Source organism: Tyto alba, unplaced genomic scaffold (genome assembly GCF_018691265.1).
Source record: "Tyto alba isolate M040663 unplaced genomic scaffold, T.alba_DEE_v4.0 Super-Scaffold_20, whole genome shotgun sequence".
Classification (NCBI taxonomy): domain Eukaryota; kingdom Metazoa; phylum Chordata; class Aves; order Strigiformes; family Tytonidae; genus Tyto; species Tyto alba.
Genome location: NW_024881283.1, coordinates 78911 through 102314, shown reverse-complemented (window position 1 = coordinate 102314; position 23404 = coordinate 78911). Strand labels below are relative to the sequence as shown.

Genomic DNA, 23404 nt, shown 5'->3' with positions numbered 1-23404 from the left:
CAGAGGCTTTTAATAAGCAAATATAAGAATGCACAGCATAAAAATGGGAATTAAAACGGAGGAAACCCAGGCGGTTTCTGCTGCCCATGGCTCAAGGGAGACAGTCCCCTGGTGCACACGGCTCTCCCAGCTGCACAGACCTCTCCTCCCTCCCGGCTGCACCCAGCTGTGCAGCAGGGATGGGCTCTCCTGGCCTGGGGCTCAGGGACTGCTGTGCACCAAGCTCCCGTGTCACGGCCTTTGCGTCCTCACAGGGAAGTGCCACAGGCACCTCTTCAGCATCATCATAGCCCATGCTCCCGGGGACAGGGACGAGGTGTCTCCTTCAGCTCCAGGGACGTCGGCATTTCTCCAGGAGCGCAGGCTGCCCCTGCAAGCAGCAAGGTCGGACGTTTCAGTTCACTCCATGGGATCTGTACACCACCACCCTCCCTGCTCCTCACCACATTCAGCTCCTTCTCCCACCTCCAGGCCTTTCAAGGAAAACTCCCAGGCCAGGTTCCCCCTTCCCAGCAGTTTGGTGTCAGTAGGGTAGTGACTTGAGGGGCACCAGGGATGGCACCCTAGGAATAGGCGGCGCTCTCTTTCCCTCTCACCTCCAGGTGCAGCCCTGGGCTCTGCTCCCTCCTCTGGCATCCTGGGCATTTCCCACTCTCCCTGCCCAGGCACAGCATCCTCCCCGCATCAGGAACCTCCCTGGCATCATCGTAGCCATCTGCTGGGTCACCTCCGGGCAGGACAAGGACGTCTGAAAGGAGAGGGGAGTTGGTGACAGTGAGAAGATCCGTCCTGCAGAGCAGAGGATGGGAGGATGTGCAGGGACACAGAGCGCAGACACTGGGCTTGGCAGAACCACAAGAGATGCCCATGTCTCCCCTTCTCCGATGGTGACACTCAGGGACACCTCTGTCCACCCCATGTCTGCAGGGAGATCAACCCCTTCCTGCCTCCGTTACCTGGTGCTGATCCCAGACCTTTCTCCTCCTCACTGACCCCAGGGTGGGGCTGCAGCTGGGTCAGGGACTCCTCTGAATAGGAGCCTGGAGAGATGCACAGCGGGTGTTATGGAGCAAGCCCCACTGACGTGTTCACGGTCAGCGCTGCTGGGGAAGGGGGACCCACAGAGCTGGGGCTGTGTGGGGAGGTCTGGGAATTCACCCTGCTCCCCCGGGACAAACCCTGTCTCAAAGGAGCTTCCAGAGCTGGCCCAGGACAGCCCCTTCCCTCGCTCCTCGGGTGTCTCATGGGGTGCAGGGGCAGGAAGAGAGGGGCTGTCCAGCTGGGACAGTCAAAGCTGACTAGGAGAAAGCTTCTCTCCTGGATCAGGACCTGGATGCTCTCCCCACAGCTCCCACAGACCCAGCGCCACAGGGACCACAGGCTGGGGGCTTCAGGAGGTCAGCTCTCGGTTGGGGCCAGAGGAAAGGGTCCTGCAGATGTGCCTCCAGGAAGACCCACACCCACCTGAGCGATCAAACTTGGCCCGTTTCTCCCACGCTGGGCTGTACCCGATCTCCTCGTACACAGCCTCGGGGAAGGGCTCCTGGGCTCTTCTGGAGCCTGTGGACAGAGAGACAGGGCTGGCACAGGGACAGGCAGAGGGGCAAAGGGACCCCACTGTGCTCCCCCAAAACGGTTCCATGTGCCACCTCAGGACTGGTCCAACAGCACAGCCCCGCTGCACTGTCCAGGCACAGCTGCCACATCCCCAGTGAGGGCAGCATTGGTGTGAAGATTATCTGGGGCAGCATCACCCTCACATCATCCCTTTGGAGACAGCGCTCATGCCCCTCTGGCCTGTGCACAATGTCCCCCTTGTCTCACCCCGGATATGTTCCCACATTTCCTCTCCACCTGGAGCTTGCCCCTACCTGCCCCTGTCCCGCCAGGGGGTGGGCAGGGCTGGGCAGGGGGACAGCCTGGGGGCCTGACACCACGGTGATGGACCCTGCTGCCCCACACTCCTCCTAGCACCTCTTGCCCCAGAGCCCCCTCCAGCACTACCGAGAGCACTGCCAGCCTTGGCCATCCCCTCTCTGCCATTTCTCTCCTCACCCCATGGCTAACTGCCCCCACCTCAGGGCTCTCTCCACCCCTTGCTGCTGGTGCCCCACAGCCAGGCACTCAAGGGGAAGCACATGAGGCAGGTAGCAGCACACAGTCTCACCCTCCCGCTCTGCCTGTGCCCCTTGCTGACACCCCCGCAGCACCCCACAGCCCTACCAGGAGGTATCTCCCCCAGCACCTCTGGGCAAGGACCCACCTCTGCGTCCAGCCCTGGCGCTCAGCAGTTGTCCAGCCAGGAGGGCCAGGAGCAGGCAGACAAGGGTCCCCAGGATGATGCACATGATGACGGGCACTGAGACTCTCCCGCTGCTGCTCTGATGGCCTCGGGTGGGATCTGCATGGGAGACAACTTCGAAGGGGCAGCACCCAGGGGTGAGTGACAGGGAAGCTTCCACCCTCCGTAAATTACAGCTCTCCCCAGCCCCCTGCCACCACTCCAGTATCTCCTCCAGGCAGTTTCACACCCCAGCTAGGAGCCCCTTCCATCCAGCTGTGGGTCACAGCCTGGCCCTGGGGGTACCCAGCCTCTGGGGGAGGACAAGTTACCTGCTCGGGGTGGGGTGTTGTCGTCCTGGGTGTAGCTGCAGAGGAGGAAAAGGAGAGCTGGGCTTAGACACTGGGTGTGTGGTATCAGGAAACCTCCTCCCCAACACACCGTGTGTGTGTGTGTGTGTGTGTGTGTGTGTGTGTGTGTGTGTCTCTAGATGTCCCTGACACATCCCACCCAAATTGCCCCTCCTGTAGTGCCAGAAAGGGAGGCCGGGGCAGAGCCCAGCACCTCTGCTCTGGGAGGCAGGCAGGATGGCAGAGGCAGCCCAGGGGATAGCCCTGGGGCTGCAGGGCCCCACGGGCAGTGGCCAGAGCACGGCCAGTTACACCGAGGCTGCTCCCTGCCTGGCACCGGGCTCCTGCACTCCGCAGGAACGTTCTTTCTCTCGGGAGGTCGGGGTCCATGCCAGGACCGCATGGACAAAAGGCCTTCCCTAGCCCTGCCAATACCCGAGCAAGGGCTCCCAGCCCTGCCACTCACCTGAGCAGTGCACGGCAGCATCTTCCTTGTGCCGGCAAGCCCCGCTGTCCCCGGTCCGGGCCCAGCAATCCTGCAGGGACGGCTCCGTCCCCCGGCACTCCACCTGCTCCAGCCAGATGGGGCCCGTCCCCATCCCAAATGCAGCCTCATGCAGGGCAGACACCACAGGGCCACAGCCCAGCTGCCTGCACGCCACCTCGGCATCCTGCATGTCCCACGAGTCGTCGCACACCGCCCCAGGAGCCACGGTGCCAGACCTCCACTCTGCCCGAGCACCGTCCTTGCCTCCCACGGCACGAATCTTCTCCCTGGCTGGAGAAGGGAAAGACCTCCCATGGCACCGGGAGAGCAGCAGAGCCCTGCCAGACACAGAGGGGAGCTCCCTACCTGTGCAGCTCGTGGAGTTGGGGCACGGCACCAGCGGAGTCGGATGCATTTCTGGCTGTCCCCTGAAGAAGGAAACACTGTGGTGAAGGGGCTGGTTTGGGGGATCATGCAGAAGAGAGCGGGGCTGCGCTCTGCTCGGTCCTCCCTGCACCATCTGGGGCACAGCAGCAACTGAACCCCAGTCATCCATGGGACACATGCAGGACTGTGGGGGGACCCTGATTGCTCAGCCCCAGAAGGTCCCTGGCTCACAGAGCAGCAGTAGCTTGTCTGTGGAGGGGAGGCTCTTCTGAAAACCATCTGGTCTCTTCTGAGACCTCACCTGGAGATGCCTCTGCTTCCCCAGGCACTGCTGGCAACCTGGGTGGCAACTGCTGCTGGATGTGTGTGGCCGCGGTCACGTTTGTGCCACTGGCAGCACAAGGGTCTGGCATGGAAAGTAAAAGCCCTCCAAGCTCTTTCTCTGTGTTTGGCCATGCCCGTGGGGAGCAGGAGCTGGGGTGACACTGGTGCCTGGGTGCCTCAGAGTTACCATTGCAGGTGATGTTGATCTCCTCTTCCAGGTATTCACATGATTGTGGGTTCCAGGGTGTGGAGGGACACTGCCAGAAAGAGCTGTTTGTCTCCCCACACTGCACGCGATCCAGCCAGGCAGGGCCAGACACCCTGCCAGAGGACAGGCGTATTTCCAGGGATCCTCCGTCCCCACAGCCCAGCTCCTTGCACGCCAGTGTCACCGTGTTGTCAGTGATGGAGTTAGAGCAAATGCTCCCCCATGTCCCATTGTAGAAAACCTGCAGGCGCCCGGAGCAGCCGTCGCTGTTCTCCAGCCTCAGGGCCACGAACTCTGGGAAGAAAAGGCCCCAAAGCGGGAACAGGTGGTGTGGGGCTGTCGGAGCCAGGACACCTCTGTACCCGCCCAGAACCTCAGCCAAGCAGGGGCAAGGCCACCACATCCCCCTTGCACCCAGGGGCAGAGAGAAGTCCTGGATTTACAGCCATTCCTGCCCTTCCCGCTAACCCTCAGGGACGGCTGAGCTCCCCAGGGACCCGTGGGACTGAGGGTGTCCGTGCATGGGTGGGCCTCGGGCAGGAGCTCAGAGGCAGCCAGGGGCAGCCTTGGCCATGGCCGGCTCTCCCCGCATCCTGCCCCCCCGGGACCAGGCTCCCACCACAGCTCCTGAGGTGGCACAGACCTGAGCAGACGACTCCCGCATCCTCTTTGTGCCCGCAGTCGTGCTGCCCCCAGGGCCCAGCCGGGCAGTCCCAGAGAGCAGCTTCGGCCCCGGAGCAGTTCACACCATCCAGCCAGATCTGCCCGGAGCCTTCCCCGAAATGAGCGGAGCCGGCTGCCTCCACTGCCTCTCCGCAGCCCAGCTGGTGGCAAACGACGGCGGCATCAGACAGGTCCCAGCCGTCGTCGCAGACAGTCCCCCAGATGCCCTGGGAGTAGATCTCCACTCTCCCCGCGCAGCGCCCGGCCCTGTTCACCAGCCGGACCCGCCGGCTCCCTGCAGCGGGTGGAAACCCCAGACGCTGTCAGGGCCTGCCCACCTGCACAGACCGTCACCTGGGCGCCTGGGCAGTGCCACTCACCCCAGCAAATGACTCCCACGTCCTCCGCAAGCCCTGCCGCCACCGCACTGTCGGGCAGGGAGGTGTTGCAGAGGGTCAGCTTGGCCTCGTGCCCTGCACACTGGACCCCTCGCAGCCCCACGGGGCCTGTCCCTCGTTCAGGCTTTGGGGGGTTGTAGGCTGTCCCTGCCTCTCCGCACCGCAGCTGCCGGCACACCACGCTGGCCTCCTGCACGTCCCACTGCTCATCCAGGACTCTGCCCCACACCCCATCCTGGAAGATCTCCACTCGTCCGTCGCACCGGCTCCCTCCACCCACCAGCCGCAGGGATCCAAAGCCGGCTGGGCCTGGGGAGAGCAGAGATGCCACGGCCATCGGTGGCACCGGGAGCATGGCACCCTGCAGGGAGCAGGGCAAGGGGGGATTTTCAACCAAACGGGACAAGGTGGAGCCTCGTGCTGACGAGAAACAAGGGTAAAGCCTGGGCCCTCCCTGCAGCTCACAGCCAGGTCAGCTGCTGCTGGGGGCACCAGCTCCTGCCTGGGTGGGGGGATGAGGCTCTGCAGGGCTCTCTGTGGGGACGGGATGCGGTTGGCTGCAGCCAGAGGGATGGAGCAGAGCCCTGCAGCCCTGTCCTGGGCTCGCTGCACAGTACGAGGACAGAGGAGCCTGGGCCTGGCGGTGGTGCTGGGGCCTAAGCCACTGCCCTGGGGGCAGATGCCTGCCTCCGTTCAGTCCTCAGCTCTTCCAAAGTCGAGCGGTCAGTCTGAGCAGGGAAAGCCCTCCAGATGGCTCCTGGGGAAGCCAGGGTTTCCCCAAGGAGAAATTCAGCCTGATACGGCCATGGAACCCCTACTTTTAGTGGCTATGTTGCACACAAGTGACAAATGGAGTTCAAGCAGCATTTTTCCAGCACTCACCTGAGCAAATGACAGCAGCAGCGTTCCCTTGGGAGCACGGCGAGGCCCCCAGGGTGGTCACTGGGCACTGTTGCAGGAGGGCTTCAGTCCCGTCACAGTGAAATGAGTCTCTCCAGACAGGGCCAGTCTCCTCCCAAAATGTTCTCCTCCAGGAATGGATTCAGCAAACCCGCAGTTGAGTTGCTGACAGAGAACGTGGGCATCCGAGAGATCCCAGCGGGAGGCACAGAGGGTCCCCCAGGTCCCCAGCACCTGGACCTCCACCCTCCCCGCACACACTGTGCTGCCATTCACCAGTCTGATCCCTGTGTACTCTGGGGACAGAGGCAGAGAAAAGAGAGTGGATTGTGCTCCTGTACCCTCAGTAGCTGGTGGAGAGGCCAGAGGGACAACATGACTTTGTTTTCCTTCTGCAGTATTGTCATGCTGCAAACAAACCCATCAACCCTCCTGTCCTCACACCCGGCCCAGCACGGTCCCTGCTCTGTTCCCCAACCCCTACCACAGCCCCGGTGTTCAACAGCCCACCCTGAGTCCTTACCTGTGCAGTTCACAGCAGCGCTGTTTGCGTGGGTGCAGGGCTGGTCCCGGGGGACCCGGGGACAGGAGGCGAGGAGGGATTCATTCCCCACACACCGCAGCTCTCCATCCCACATGGGACCCACCCCTTCTCCAACGTGACTTCCTCCAGTGACAGGCAGGGCTGCGCCACACTGCAACTCCCTGCAGAGCACGTCAGCAGCCTTGGGACCAAAGTGGGAATCACAGACACTTTTCCACAGGTCCCCGTCACGGATCTCCACACGTCCTGAGCAGCGGTTCTTCCCTTCCACCAGACGGAAAAATCTGGAAATAAAACAACTGGGAGTTCCCTGATCTTGGTGGCATTCCCATGCCCACATCCCACACCACCTCCAAGCAAGCTGTGACCAGGATCACCTATGGAACATGAAGAAGCTCTTGGGGAAGTGTTGGTGTCGCAAACACATCCAGGCCCCCCTGCACCCTTCTCTACACCATCAGAAGTTCCAAAGGTATGTGACTGTCAAAGCACCCAGCACTGCTCAGACAAACTGCTGCTGCACAAGTTGCCCTGTGCCGACTGGCACGGTCCCCCCAGCACTGCAGTGGTGTGTGCAGTTTGGGTCCAAGGCTGTTCCTCTGCCCAGGGACAGCACTCATGCTCCCTGAAAAGCCAGTCTAATTCAGATGAGGTACTCATGCCTGTGGGGGGGAATGACGCATGAGGACCAGCCACCTCATGCCATTCCTCCAAGCTGTGATGTTCTGAGAAAGTCCCGCCCTGCTTTCTCCAGCACAGGGCCCTCAGCACTGTTGGCTGGGAATGGGCAGACTGGGTGGAGACCAGTGGATACCAGTGGACACACTGGGGAAGGGACAGAGTGTTCATTTGCAGCCTAAGGCACTGGCTGAACAGGGGCTGAGACACTGTGGCAGGGTTATTTCACCCTGGGGTAGGCTCACTCGGGGCTTTCCCCAGGCACTGGGGTCACCAGTAATGACAGTCCCAGCTCAGCAGTGTGGCTGGCCACAGTGAGCAGTGCTCCAGTGTCCGCTCGTTGCTCCCTGAGGGCACAGCAGATCCTTTATAATCCCAGCCCCAGAGGTGGAATAGGTTGTCCCTTACCTGAACACATCACTCCAGCATCCGAGATGACTACAGTAATTTCACCCCATCCTCTGTGTGTGCAGTCAGACAGGGCAGATTCGGTGCCATTACAGCCAACATCATCCATCCAAATGGGCCAGATCCTGGCCCAAAGTGTCTGTACGAGGAGCTCCAACAGCAGACCCACAGCCCAGCTGTTTACAAACCACTGCTGCATTCTTCATGCTCCAGTAGTCACCACACACGGTCCCCACTGCCCTGTTGTTTCACCTCCACTCTCCCAGCACAGCGCCTGCCGCCGTCGCCAGCCTCACCTCCACAGCACCTTCAAACACCAAGATGGGATGGGTCAGGGGAGCACTGAGCCCCAGACGTGGGTCTGGGGGAGCCCCTGCCAGGTAGAGTCAGAGGCACCAGGGTGGGAGCCCACTCCCATCCAGGCTGTCCCCAGGGCAGTTCAGGGGTCCCTTCTCTCCGCATGGGCTGTGCAAGGCGGGGTGCCCAGCTCCAGCCCTGCTGGGTCATTCACCATCCCACCACACAAGGCACCTTTTCCCACCCCAATGGCCACCTGCCTCCTGCCCATGCCCACCCGCACACTGCCCAGCCCTGCACTGGGCACCTGCTCCTCCCCAGCACCCCCTGAACAGCCCGTGTACCCAGGCCTGCAGCTTCCCATACAACTGCCTGCCCCAGCGCCAGCCAAACCACCCCATTCCCAGGGCTTTCCGTGTTCCCACTGAGACGATCCAGAGGATCCCCCCACCCACATCCCTTCTCATCCCTGGTGTCAGCCCAGTCCCTGCACTGGCCGGGTCCCCCAGGAAGGGTGTCTCTCTACTGTAGATGCCCTGGTCCCCATCTCTTGGGGTACAAACTGTCTTCATGGGGTCAGGGCTCCCCTGGAACAAGGGGGCAGTGAACAGCACAAAATCCCTTCGGGACACCGAGACATTAGCAGTGTCCCGGGGGGATCTCTGGGTGCTGCCATCACCAGCAAGGCCACCACCGACTCCAGAGGCACAGTGCGAGGGGACAGGGGGTCCCAAAAGGTACCCCAGGACAGGGTGTCTATGAATCCAGCCAGGCACAGGCTGCCCTAGACACTGAAACCCTGCAAAAGGAGATACTGTCTCCCACCCAGATGGGCCCAGGGAAGGGCACAGGGTCCACGGACTTGAGCACGTTGTGTCCATCATCTCTGTAGCACCTGCAAAGAATCCCCATTCCCAGACAGATCCCGATGACCACGCTGGTACCCGCTATTCCTGGGCTGTGGGACAAGGGAGCCGGCACTTACCCTGCACAGCTGTACCCAGAGGAGCAGCCCCAGCACCTGAGGGGACAGCAGTCCCTCTGTGCCCATCCGGAGCCTCCTGCCCTGCCAGCACATCCCTGCCGCGCCACACTCCTGTCACAGCTCCTGGGGACTCACGGGGACAAAGATGTGGGAGGGCAATATAGCTCTGCGGATGCCAGGCCAGCTACGGGAGGAGCCAATCAAAGCAGCAGCACCTTTTTAGACATTATCGGGAGTTATCTCCCCTCCGACACAGCCCAGCCCTCCAATGAACGTCTCCAGTGCCATGCATGACCATATATGAGGGATGGCTCTGCTGCAGGTGTCACATCACTGTGTGGTGCGGCGTCACAGGACAGGGCTGGCTGTAGTGGGGGAAATGGGTTTTTCATGCCTTGAACCCTGCTGTGTGGCCGGGAGCACTGAGCATCTCCTATACCGGCACATCCAAGAGCCCAAGGTGCGAGTGCCCAGCCATCCCCATGCCACGGGAACCACGGGGCTGGGACGGCACCGGGGGTAGTGTCGGGGGGAAGGAAAGAGCCCCTGCCCCTGCTTCAGACCCCTCTGTGCTGGGAGCAGCAGCTGGGAAAGGGCCTCAGCCCAGGCCAGAGCCCCATCCCAGGAGCGCTGGCTCACCCGTCCCTCCCTGGAGAGCCCCATGGAAGGTCCCTTCAAACGAGCTGGGGCTGGGCCATGTCCCTGTCCTGGCAGCAGACAAGCAGCTCAGACGGATCCCTGACTCAGCATGTCACCGAGGGGCCGTTATTCCCGCGGGGGCTCGGGAGCTGCAGCCTGCAGGTGCACAAACCACAGCCCACGTGGCCTCACAGAGCTCCTCGTGCTCCCCACAGCGCCCGGGCAGGAAGTCTGTGGTTTCCTCCTGGAGCCGAGCCCAGGCACATCCCCGCGGTGCCCCCGAGCCACCCCCACCCCGACTGCTCCAGCCAGGGCCGCAGGGGCTGCTCCTTCTGACACAGAAATTCACTCAACACTTAGAATCCAGTAGAACTGCTGAGCAGGTATTCTTTATTAGCAGCGCTGGGCAGCACTGGGGATCGCTCCACCACGAGTGCTCCCACAGACAGGTACAATCACAGAGAATATGTGCTGTGAGCTTGTACATATTCTGTGGATTTCTGAGAACTAATCTACATATACATAAGATTTCCTAGAATTTATCTACATAGTCCGAGCATGTGTGATAAAATTAGGGTTAGGGTCTTTTCCCCTCTGGTGGTCTCATAGTCTTCCTCACAGTGTCCGGTGATTGAACTTTGGGATTCCTTTGCCCACATATGGTCATGCAGTTAGCTCATCCATTCTTTGGCCCTGGGATGCTCCAAGAAGGTCAGTTTAAACTATTCCCTGGTGATTATCTTGACACTGGTGTCTTAGGCCCTTGTTATCAGGGGTACTCAGGAAACTTAACGAACCATCTCAAGGTCTACTTAAATTTTCTGAGGGAGAAGTTGCATATTTCAAAACATCTTGATATTAATTCTGCCTAGCAGTTGACTGAACTATGTGAATGAAAGGAAGAAAATGAGTAGAACATGCTGACCAACTAGGATTCTACCATAAACAACTTCTTCGCTCTGAAGAGGAGAAATAGTTTTGGCCTTCTCTCACTTCCTCCTCAACTTTTCAGTCCTTGATCTGGGCTCCATCTCCACCACTGTTCCCAATCCGTGGTCAATTCCCTGCAGGACACCAGGGCCATCTCCTGCCAAGGGTGTGTGGCTCAGCTCTTTTTCTTTTTTTATGTCAGCTGAGTATTCTTCTCACCATCATGGCCTACGACCGCTACGTTGCCATCTGCCAACCTGCACTACGGGACCCTCCTGGGCAGCAGAGCTTGTGTCCACATGGCAGCAGCTGCCTGGGGCGGTGGGTTTCTCTATGCTGTGCTGTACACAGCCAATACATTGTCAATACGCTCCACAAGGCAATGCTGTTGACCAGTTCTTCTGGGAAATCCCCAAATCCTCAAGCTTGCCTGCTCAGACTCCTACCTCAGGGAAGTTCAGCTTATCGTGGTTAGTGTCTTTGTTGCATTTGGCTGCCTTGTTTTCATTGCACTGTGCTAGGCACAAAGCTTGAGGGCCGTGCTGAGGATCCCCTCTGAGCAGGGACGGCACAAAGCCTTCTCCACATCCCTCCCTCACCTGGCCATAATCTCCCTGGTTCTCAGCACTGCCATGTTTGCCTCCTCAAGCCCCCCTCCATCTCCTCCCCACCCTGGTCCTGGTGCTGTCCGTTCTGTACTCGGTGGTGCCTCCTGCAGTGAACCCCCTCACCTACAGCATGAGGAACCAGCAGCTCAGGATGCCCTATGGAAACTGACCCAAGGGATGTAGTTTCACTGACAACAACCTGTCTCAAGTCACTTCACATTTCCCAGAGTTTATCTTAGGCCAGGAGTCTGCTATTTTCCCTGTAATAATCCTACATATAGATAATTTTCTGGACTTATACTACCTCTCTTGAGGATTTTTCCTGTTGTGTCTGACTCTTACTTACACTGTGTCAGATGTGACGTGTCCAATAGCAGCTCTTGAATAAAATGGGATCTCCTGGGTGCAGTGCCTGAAGGCTGGGTTCTTCCTCCAAAGTGGCTGCCAATAAAATGTCTAAGGAATTGGTCTTTTAAAATTCTTTTCTCCTTACGTTCTCCCTGTATTTGGAGTTAAGCTCACAGTACCATTGGGTTCCACTGGACAAAAAGTTCTGCTTTTAAAGGCTCTCTTCTTGGTGCAAGATGGTGCATGAGCTCCCCACTACCTCCTCAGGCTGCTTCATATATGCCAGGACTCATGGCATATAGCTGTCTTTATGGAAAATAATTTGGTCAGGAGAGGAGTAGGGGTCACCACATGCCCTGGGGTGGGAATGAATGGACACACAAAGTGAAACAGCCTCGAAGTTGACGTCCCCCAAAAGCAAAGCACTAAATCAAGGTATATGCAAGCAAGGACTCCACAGTGCCCTGGGGGTCAGTGTGAACCCAGTGGGCATGGGAAAGGGAGACTGGAGAGGTGCAGGAGCTGCCTGAGGAGGCCCAGGGCCAGGACTCTTGTGCTGTGCTGGGGAGCAGGGCTGGTGGGGGAAGGGAAGGGTGTAAATGCAGTCGAGGTTAGGGACAACCTACCAGATGAATGCAGCAGAGCTAGAGACTGACTGGCCTCTGTTTCCTCCTGCCCTTTGGCCAGCATCAGCCCTGGTGCTTGTGGGAAGGCTGACCCCCCTGTCTGACCTCCAGGAGCTGCTGTGCCCTTCCGAGGAGCTGGAGCTGTGGTTGAGTGCCCAGAGTGCTGCAGCACCCTGTGGTGGGCTCTGCCCTGGGGCCAGGGCAGGTGGGGAGAGCTGGGCTGGGGCTGGGCTGGGCTGGAAAAGTCCTGGAAGAGGAAACACCAGTGATACCCAACTCTACCACCATTACTAATAAAAAGGAAACCAGTTTCCTACTGACACTCAGGATGCACCAAGTCCCATAGCTCTTGCCACAGCCGGTCTCTCAGCCAAGCCCCGTCTCAGACAGCTCCAGCTAGATCAGGTGCTCATGGGCTTGTCTTGACAAATACTGAAAATATCCATTGAGTGAGATCCCACCAACTGGCCTGGGTCCTTGCTGCAGAGTTTGGCTCTGAGGGATTTCTCAGAACCCCAGCTCTCTCAGCCACTCCTTGTCCATAATGTGCTCAGGCCCCAACCATCCTTCTGGCCTCCGCAGGACTCGCTCCAGTCTGTCAGGATCTTGTGCTGGGGAACCCCTACTGGGCACAGCAGTCCTGATGTGGTCCTGTGGTGTGTTAACTTTGGCCAGCAGCAGACAGCCACCCAGCTGCTCACTCACTCAGCCCACTCAACAGGACAAGAGGGAAAGCTCATAGATCGAGATGTGTGTGGGTCAAAGGAGAAACCAGAAACGATGACACTGTGGTAGGTGTTCAGTTTGGTTTGCCCCAGGCAGCAGCTAAGCACCCACAGAGTCATTTGCTCACTCCCCCTTGCCTCCCACCACCCCAGCAGGGCATGGGAGGGAATTGGAAGTGCAAAAGCAGGAAAATTCATGGGTCAGGACAAAGACTATTTAATAGGTGAAGCAAAATCTGTGTGTGCAAGCAAAGCAAAATGGGGAATTCATGCACTATGTCCCATCACAGCAGATGTTTAGTCATTCCTAGGAAAGCAGGGCTTCAGAAGACAAATGCCACGACTATGAAAATCTCCCCTTTTTTCTACTTCCATTGAGTTCTGTTTTCTTTTCCTTTTTTTTTTTTTTTTTTTTTTTTGTTTTGTTTTTTTTTTTTGGGGGGGGTGGGGTTGGGGATGTTTTTGTTTGTTTTGTTTTGTTTTATTATTTCTGAGCCTGACATCATATGGAATGGAAAATCTCTTTGATCCTTTGGGGTCAGCTGTCCCAGCTGTGCCCCTGCCAACTTCTTGTGTACCCCCAGCCTACTTGCTGCAGGGGCAGAGTGGGAAAAAGAGAAAGCCTTCATGCTCTGCAAGGGCTGTTCAGCAACAGTCAAAACACTGTTGTGTTATCAGTGCTGGTTTAGTAACAAATCCAAAGCACATCACCCTATGGGCTGCTATGAAGAAAATCAACTCCATCCCAGCCATTTACAGGTCATACAGCCAGAGTGAGGAGTCAACAATGTCTTAATTGAATGATCGCAGGAAATCAGTGGATCACACAACCTGGCTCTTCGGAGGACACAGTTTCCTTGGTATTCACTGCTCATGTGGGACAGCAGCATGCAAACCACCCAGGACGTTTCTTGTGGAGTTTGTGGAAATATTCTTAGCACAGATGGCAAATAGTCCTTTCAGTCTGCTCACCTGGACCTGGTATTCCCAAAAGACTGGTCAGGGATGTGAATACCATTGTCAGGGCATGACCATGAAATCCTGGTCTCCCAGATCCCCAGGGATGTGGGGAAGGAGAGGAGCAGAGCACAGGCCCTGGACTTCAGGGAAGGAGAACTTGGCCTCTCGAGGGCACTGCCAGGGGGGATCCCGTGGGCGCAGTGTCAGGGCACTGAGAGCATCCATAGGCCTCCATCGGCCCTGGCCAGCCCAACCTCGGTCTGGGCCCACACCTCTGTCCCTGGGCCCAGGAGACCATTGAAGCCCAAGCCAGAGTTTCAACACCAGCTTGATCTACGCAGGAGGTGTACTGGTTTCCAGACCAGCCACGGACACAGCCTTGCCTGTCAATGAACCTGTGGATTTGGGCTTTCAGTCTCACTTCCCAGCTTGGTTCTTTACGGGGTGTACAATGAAATGACACTGTGGCCTCCAAGTGCCAGACCCCCACTGATTCACAGAGGCCTAGGGCCTTTCTGCTTCCTTTCTTCTCATCACTTGGTCAGGTTTGGGGAGGAGAAGAAGGAAAAGCAGGGCAGGTATCTGGGTACCAGTGACTGGATGTGGGGAGCAGAGCCTTCACAAGTGAAATGATCAAAAAGGTATGTTAGTTCAAAACTTTCATTCTGAGCTCCTTTTTCAGAGGCTTAAATCTTCAGCAGCAACATGGAAGCTCTGAGATCCCTCCATCTCCCTCTCTTTTAGCAATTAAGTTGATAGTACCCAAGTCAGACTTTCTTTCTTTTTTACGGCCTAGAGCACCCCCTGGTCTGGAGATGTGCCAGGAATCTTACAGAAGAATCTTCTGCACAAGAAGGTGGATGTTCCCAGGAATCTCAGGAGGGTTGGCATACTGATAGCTGTGTTCAGGGAGATGGTCAAATGTCTCATCTTCAATTCTGTAATGGTGGCTTAGATGCCTGGCTCATGTGTAAACTCTCTATGTGAATGTTGACATTTACCGAGCTACCTGGTCTGACCTCAGAGCTGGCCCTGCTTTGAGCTGGGCATTGGACTCGAGGCTTCCTGAGCTCCCTTTTACCCTGAATTGTCCTATGACATAGAGGCCCTCACCTCCATCTTAGTCTCTTCTTGTAGGGCATGTTGCAAGGCACAGGCTCATGGAAAGATTGGTGGGGAATAGACTTCTAGGGGTCTCTTAGTCCAGCCTCCAGGCTGGCTGCGACTTTGTAGAGCTGAAACCCGAAGCACTCCAAAGGTGGAGATCACAGCAATGCTCCTCCTAGTCCATTCTATTTCTCCTGAGGCTCAGCCTAGAGCTCCCCAAAGGTAGTTTGTGACTGGTGCCCCTGTCATATCATTGGCCACTGCAGAGAGAGCTTGGCTCCACCATCTCTGCAGGTAGCTGTTGGCTTTTATTAGGTTGCCCTGTTGTGGGAATAGAATGGAAAATTGCCGAGGAGGATTGTAAATATGCTCAAGTGACTTGCAGCTGGGGTGCCAAAAAACACATATATCACACTAATTGTGGTTTACCTCTGTGTGCTTGACAGGTAGAATGTCTGTGCTTAGATAACAGAGGCCTGTGAGAAACAGAGGCACCTTATTGAACATCCTTGAGCTTCCTGCCCTGCTGTGGGAAAGATCAAAGCACAATGGAAAAGTAGACCTGTGAAAATCCCAGATATATACAGGCAAAAGCAGTAGGCCAGAGCTCTTTTCTTTTTTGATGTAACCATTCTCCCAATAGATACCATGTGGGTCTAAAGAATTTTTCATGTCTATTTTCCTCATTTTTGTCTATTCGTCCACTTTTTGGTTCCAGTTTGTGGCTGGTTTATTGTCACATGCATGTGTGGAGCGACGGAAGAATGACACACCGAGACGGATTCAATGTGGGTGATAGAGCATCATATATCTTTATTGGACCAGGGTACATATATTTATACAGACATGATAATTATTATGCCTACTAGTCACTAGCTGATTGCTTAAGCTCTAAAGGTCATATTCACACGATCCACCTACTTAGCTAACAGCACAAGCTTCTCATAACACTAAGTTTCTCATGCCACTATTTCTAATTCCTCTTAACTTGTTTTCAATACACAACGGTACCATAAGATGAAGTTTCTCAGCCACGTTACCATAACAGAAGTTTCTGAGGCCACTATTTCTAATTCCTCTTAACTTGTTTTTGACACACCACGGTACACAAGGCCGAAGTGTCCTTGACATTCCTCATGTATCAGCAGCTGCGAGCAGCTGCAGGCAAACCCTAGTGAGGCCCAGCATCAGCGAGGCAGCATCAGCCCTAGAACAGGCTCTGATCGTACAACTGCTCGGTGGGCTCATGACCCTTGTCTCTGTGCCATTCTCCAATAGTTCCCCCTTTTTCTTTTTGTACGAGCAGAGCCTGCCCCAACGTTTGTTCAAAGATTTTCTTAATACATGATAAAGCACAACTTAAACATGCAAGCCCAATAATGACAAAGATCAGAATAAGAAGCAAACTTTGGAAAAGGCTTTTTAACCACCCACCTAATCCCATCCAGTTAGTGAGTCCGTCTAGTCCAAAGAACCCCACATCTTGTTTTATCTTTCGGGTATGTTCTACAAGCTGTTTAAGTTCCGTATGAATTGACCTCGATTTGTCTTCCAAATCCATACAACACATACCCTCAAAATCCTCACAGCCATGACCATGCGCCAAGAGTAGGAAATCAATGGCCATTCGATTTGTAATATGGCATGCTGGACTTCGTTCATACCCTCGGCTAGGCCTGAAAGTACAGTGCTGGTAAGATTTGCCTGTTTTACCACCCAGCAAGATAATTTCTCTAACTGTCGGTGCGCTTGGGCAGCAGAAGCACCTGGGACAAAGAAAGAAGAGAATATTGCTTCCCATTTGTTCCATAAGCTGACATTGTCATCACAGGCATTAGTGAGGGTCTTTAGTGCGCATCTATATCCGGACTGGATGGGTTTTATTAGGGTGATGATGGGGTAAGGCCAAACTGAGACGCCCAATGGTGCAGGGCCCTCCAGTGGGTCGGAAGGGGATCCCCTGCCATGCCCGATCACCACAAATGAGAAATAGGCCAGGAGGTAACCTCCTGGGCGTGGTAGTACCAGGGGCTGGATGCAGCCTGTTTCGGCTCATTGCTTACACCAATTTCCCCAACAGGCGCTACTGCCTTGTGAGGATACCTCAGTTCCTACTGTGACCTTGCAAGGGTACCGGTTCCCTTCACTGCAGGGGTATTTAGACGCATCTAGGAAAACACAGTAAGAGGCATTCAGTGAGTCTACTAGTTCAAGTTCCTGGGGGCGTGGGCCAATGGGCAGGCGGTTAGCCCAAGAATCATATTTGTCAAACCAGCTACTCATGTTTGATGCAAAAGCCCTATACCAGTTCCTGGATTGGTTCCAGCGTTGGGCATATTCCGCAAGTGTTTGGTTTAGAGAACCCCCAGTTCAGGGGGACGCCTACCAAGCATGTTAGAAAGGGCGCACTTGGGTGGCGAGACTAGTGCAAAAGGTGGTAGTGTTTGCGGCTCAGCCTAATGTTACCCATACATTTTCTCTTGGATCGAACACGGTTCTCCTTATCCCAACCCCAATCGAATTCGCGCCCCCCAAAACCAGTAACAGAAACCACCACATTGCTTCAGTTATCCCAAGGAAATTTAACAGTCTGGAACTTCAGAGTGTCCAACGTCCAAAGCGGCCTTAGTCCACCTGGCAGGAATCCACTGGGAGCCTGAGGGAGTAAGAACACACATATAGCCCTTACCAAGGAACTGGACCTCAGCAGGCCCCTCCCACTTCCCTGTGGATAGGTCTCTATAATAGACTTTCATGCCCTGTGGTTTGTTGTTCCCGGAGGTGTCAGAATGTTTCTTAACCGGCGCTACATCTGAATCTCCAAAAATGCAAAGGTAATTCATCACAAACAGTGCCTTAGCTACTCTCTCTTGGATATTTGACGTCGTGGAATTTTTGTAAATATATTTTAATTGTCTGATGTGATTTTCAGTTATAGCCTGCCCAGTTGGAGAATGGGGAATAACTGTGTCCTGAGTGAGTGGTGGAGTTTTTGGTGGCAGGGGAGGGGGCTATCGGGGCGGCCCCCTGTGAGAAGCTTCTCGAAGCTCCCCCAGCTCCACGTCAGCTCCACTTCTGTTTGGGAAATTGAGCCAATCGGCTGCGCCTCTGCGATAACGTATTTAAGAAGGGACGTGGTGATGGCATTCGGACTTGTGAGGAGGAGTTGCTGCAGCTGCAAACACCAAGGTCAGTGGAGGAACGGAGGAAGAAAGGAGGGGGGAGGTGTGCCGGAGCAGAGACCCCCCTGTATCCTGTGGTGAGACGGCAGGGCGGCCCCCCCTGCCACCCATGAAGATCTACAGTGGAGCAGACATTGATTTATGGCCTGTTGCTCCTGCTCGGAATAATCAAGGTTCTGTGCCCGAAGAAGGCCGGGGTCTCATGGGAAAAGGTAGCCCGCTGCTGTAATTCAGTGCTGGGAGGATTGTGCATGCGGGGGAGTCCCACGCCAGAGCAGCTCGGGAAGGGCTGCAGCCGTGGGAGAGAATCCAGTCAGAGGAAGTTAGTGACCCATGACGGAGCAGTGTGGGGAACGCTGCAGCCCATGGGAGGAATTCAAGTCGGAGAAAGTTTGTGGAGGACTGTCTCCTGTGAGAGGGGGACCACGATGGAGCAGGGGAACAAGTTTCAGACACTCCCCTCACCGAAATGAAGGAAGTGGCAGCGCTGACTGCACCCCCCATTCCCTGCCCCTGCACCACTGGGGGAGGAGGTAGAGATATCGGGAGCAGAGCTGAGCCCGGGAAGAAGGGAGGGGTGGGGGGAAGGTGTTCTCAAGATGTGGCAATGCTTCTCACTGTCCTACTCTGTTATGTGTTGTTAGTGTCTGTAATAAATGTATGTTTTTTTTCTTCCCCTAACGAGTCTGCCTTTTGCTCGTGATCATAAAAGGGGATTTTTTCCCCATCCCAGTCCTATCTTGAACCCCAAGCCTGGCTCTCTGTCCCTTCTCATTGCCGGAGGGGAAGGGAGAGATATCTGCTGCATTGTGGTTGGCTGACAATCAGGCCTAAACCACGACAACCTGTCATGTGTACAACCCCCCAGCTCTGACAGAACTTTCTCATTTTTTCAGTAATATAAGCCCGACCATTGTCCGTTTTTATCTTCTGTGGAACCCCCATGACAGCGAAGCAGCTCGTCAAATGGCGTACTACGTGCAATACCTTTTCGCCTGTCTGGGGCGTGGCCCATACAAATGGGCTGTATGTGTCAATTGTGACGTGCAGATATCTTAACCGACCAAACTCTGGGACATGCACATCCATCTGCCAGAGGTCACAGGGGCCCAACCCTCGGGGGTTAACCCGACTCCCAGGCCAGGACCATGATGGCTGCACTCTGGGCAGGCTCTTACAATCCCTTTGCTTCTTCAGTGGTTATATTAAACTGTTTTTTCAGGCCTTTTGCATTCTGATGGAAAGTAGCATGAGCCTCGTGGGCCTTGACAAAGTGCTGAGTGGCACTGTTAGGGTGACGAGTCGGTCTGCTCTTTGATTCCCTTCCCCTAGTCCTTGGGACCACATATGACTTCTTATATGAATGACTGCATACAGATTCTGGCGCTGTTGCAAAGCAGATTGAAGTCGGCAAAATAGTTCATTTAATCTGGGATTTTTTGAGTCCCTGAGTCGTGCATCTTCTATACAGTGTAGGACTCCTGCAACATATAAGGAATCAGTTACTACATTGAGACGTTGATCATGCCATCAAAGGATGACCCAAACCACTGCTGACAGTTCAAGCGTTTGCAATGAGTCCCCTGGAATAGCTGACAAAACATGGTGGTGCCATAATTTATCCTCCAACCAGGTGACGGCGGCACGCTTAGATTTCTTTCCAGCATCAGTGAAAGCAGTAATGGTGTTTGATAGAGGCGTCTCACTGCGTTTGGAAGGCATGATCCAGTCGTGTTGGCTCACCCATTGCAGTACTGGCGATTTGATTGGAGTCACTGCTATATCCTGAGCTGCAGTTAGCAGGCTGGCTTGCAATTCGTCCGATTGTCTGATGCACCATTCAAGCAACTCCCTCTTGATGGGAGATGTATGCTGCCCGGTTCAGATCCCGTAATCTGTAGGATGCGAGTTCGGCCCTTTCTAATTAATTCTGCTAGGTTCTCCAGTTTTTGTTGAATGGATTTTGAGGCTGTAGCCTTGTGTATACCCATTCCAGTACCTTGACCTTCCCCCTTTTTCTTTTGGTGTTGAGTTAATGCGCCGATGAGCTGGGATGGGCCATTTAAGATGGTGAGGTCTACCGGTAGCCGGGGATCTCGGCGGTCAACCCATCGCTGGGTAACGTAGTCTGCAATTCGGGACAGGGTTGATCGTTGTTCCTCTGATAAGTGCACGGGCGAGCGGGATCAACCCCCTGGAGTAAGGGTCAGAGGACATCCAATTCATCATTGGCAATTCCTACCACAGGGCGAAGCCATTGTAGGTCTCCAAGCAACTTCTGTGTGTCATGTAAGGTACGGACATCAAGCTGTATCTGTAATTTCTGTGGTGTATTTGTGAGTCTCTTATCAGCCACCCAAGGTATTTCCACAGTGCCGAAGATTTAACCTTTTCAGGAGCATAACAAGGCCTTCCTTTTGAAGAGCGTGAGTCAAAAAGGAACGTTGCTGGTCAGAGAAAGGGCATTCTTGAGCAATCAGAATGTCATCCATATAATGATATATAATTGCAGTAGGCCAGGCAATTATGACAGGTAGTAAGGCATTGCTTACAAACAGTTGACAGAGTGTTGGACTGTTCTTCATTCCTTGTGGCAATACTGTCCACTCAAATCGCTGAGCCGGTGCTTCACGATTAATCGATGGGAGGGTGAAGGCAAAGTGCTGTGTATCCTCTGGATGCAGTTGGATGGTAAAGAAGCAGTCTTTCAGATCAACAATGAGTAGATGCCAGTGTTCAGGCAGCATAGATGGATTGGGCAGCCCGGGCTGGAGGGCTCCCATGGGCTGCATCTGCGCATTTACGCACGCAGATCATGGAGGAGGCGAAATTTCCCTGACTTTTTCCGGACAACGAATATGGGTGTATTCCACGGGCTAGTGGACAATCGTAAATGTCCCTGAGACAGCTGTTCCTCAATTAGTTGATGCGCTGCTGCAAGGCTTTCCTTTTTCAACGGCCACTGCTTGATCCAAACGGGGTGTCTGATAACCACTTCAACGGGATCAGGAAAGCTTTAGAAGCAGTGACCGTAGCTGAAAAGGATCGCTGGTAGTCAGGATGACACCAATCTGGTCCAGCACATCACGGCCAATTAGGCCATAAACTCCTTGAGGCAGAGGCATAACTGTTACATACGTATTCGCGACTCTCCCATCTATGATCACTCGAATATGCTCTCTGCTGCACATCACTGATGAGTGTCCCCCAACTCCTTCAACCCCACGAGCCATAGGTACCAAAGGCCAGTTGGGTGGCCAATGGTTATTGTCCACAATGGTGAGGTCGGCTCCAGTATCCAATAATACAGTAAGGCAAATCTGTGTCCCATTCGAGCAGAAGGTAACGTCGGTCACGGACAGCTATTCATTGCCATAGTTAGCAGAGCCAAATCTCCTGTTGATCCAAAGCCAGCGGTTCCCCTGGTAACCGTGGGGGAGGCCTCCATCTCTTTGGTCAGTTGGGGCAGAGGCACTAATTGAGCAATTTTGCTGTTTGCTGGAAAATGAATTGGGGGAAATAAAGTCTGTACCATTATGCATATAGTCCCAGTAAAGTCAGCATCAATAATTCCTGGCAGAATAAACAGTCCTTTAATGCTGCTTGATGATCGCCCAATTAGTAAAGCACCTTGTGGCTGTCCATTAATTACTACTGGGCCCTTAACCTTAGTTGCAATCCTTTGCGGTTGTTGATCGATCAGTGTAACATCTATTGCTGTCGCCAGGTCCAAGCCGAGGCTCCCTCTTGTGGCTGGCTGGAGGGCACTCGCAGGAACGGATTCTTGTTGGCAGATGCTGGAACTTGTTGCTGAGGCAGTATCAGGCTGTTGTCTAGCTGTGCAGGGGCTGCCACTGTTGTCGTTGCGCGGCAGCCCATCGCACTCATTTGGGTGTTTCCGATCGCCCACATGCACTGGTGTTATGGCTATTCATGTTGCACTTCCCGCACCAGACTCGTCGAACAGGGCATTCTTGTCGAATGTGTCCTTCTTTCCCACATCGAAAACACTTGGGACGGCGCCACGTCGGTGGTCGCTGTTGCTTCTCAGATGGACGTAATGGGGCTAGGGCTGCAAAGGCTTGGTGCTGGGCCTGAATCAGGTCCCTCCCTAACTCCCGAACTGCTTCTACCAACATAGCCTGGGGGCCTACAGGCACCCTGCTCATACATTCCAACATCTGCTCTATGTAACATCAGGAAATGTTAGTATAATAGACTTTGTTGCTGGGTTAGTATTTTCTAAAACACATTGCCTGAGGAGCACAGGTTTCATCCAGTCTTGAACCTCTGCCTGTTCTATAGCTGCGGTTACCCGATCAATGAACTGTGCAAAGGTTTGCCCGTCCCTGTTTTATTGCCATATAAGATGGAGAAGGGGGGGCTGTTTTAACTGCGGCTATGGCTAGCCTTGCTGTCCGCATGGCCTCCAGGCAGACATCTGGACCTTGCTGCATTTGAGCGTCTATGGTAATATATCGCCCCACTCCTATAAGCTGTTCCACAGTTACCCCAAACAGTGGGTCATGCTGCTGTCTGGGCTGTTGAGCTGCTATTTCACAGAGTCGTTGCCAGTGGGCCTGACATATCAATAACTGAGATTGGGTCATAATCATTTTCATAACAACCTTAATATCTTCCTGACACAAAAGGTTCCCCCCATATGTAATTTAATAACTGCTTCGTGGGTTCACCATGTAACCCAGACTCATTAACAGTACTACGCAACTGCGAGAGCATTTTCCAATTCAATGGACTATGGCTGCCATAAACGGCTCCATCTTCAGCCCATTTGAATCAAACTGGAAATGCCAGATTCTCAGAGAGGGTACCAACAATGTCATATTGCTTATCCTCTGCCGCCTGGCGCATGATCTCCCGCCAGTCAACATGACGTACCCACCCCTGTGCTTTCGTTGTATCTGACCGCATTGGGAGGCCATCCCTCTCCCCCCCGCCTCCGAGGTTGGGGGGGGTGGGGGAGCATGACTGTAAGGGCACTGGGGTGGGGCTGGCCTCCAGACTTCCCCTATTTATGTTAACTGAAACTGGCACTCCTGTTGATGGTACAGGAATATGATCACTGTCAAAAAGCATAGACCGGATGCATCACTTTCTGGGGTAACAGTGGAACTTTCCCCCCCCAACTTTGTAGTTGCCACAGCTGCAAGGTTCTTTTCAAGCTGATATCGCTTAATATTATTCACCACCTTCCTCCACGGTTTCATCATTTTCCTTGCAGCTTTATCCTTGTCAATTACCATATCCCATAAAACATCACCTAATCGTCTCCAATCCTCGACATCAAAAAGAGAATTAGGATTTTGAAAACATCCTTTGACCTGTCATAACGCTACTAATCCCGCAAG

At 54.7% G+C, this 23404-nt stretch overlaps 1 protein-coding gene across 1 annotated transcript; it reads right to left on the bottom strand.

Annotated features, from left to right (window-relative positions):
• Positions 1-284: 284 nt before the first annotated feature.
• On the bottom strand, positions 285-22967 carry LOC122153501 (antigen WC1.1-like). Its single transcript, XM_042793531.1, is given in 13 exon segments — positions 285-370; positions 653-748; positions 957-1040; positions 1465-1560; positions 2264-2401; positions 3098-3409; positions 4017-4331; positions 4681-4995; positions 5081-5401; positions 5981-6109; positions 6112-6294; positions 20035-20163; positions 22868-22967. Coding segments are annotated over 13 exon segments (2304 nt in total).
• Positions 22968-23404: the final 437 nt, after the last annotated feature.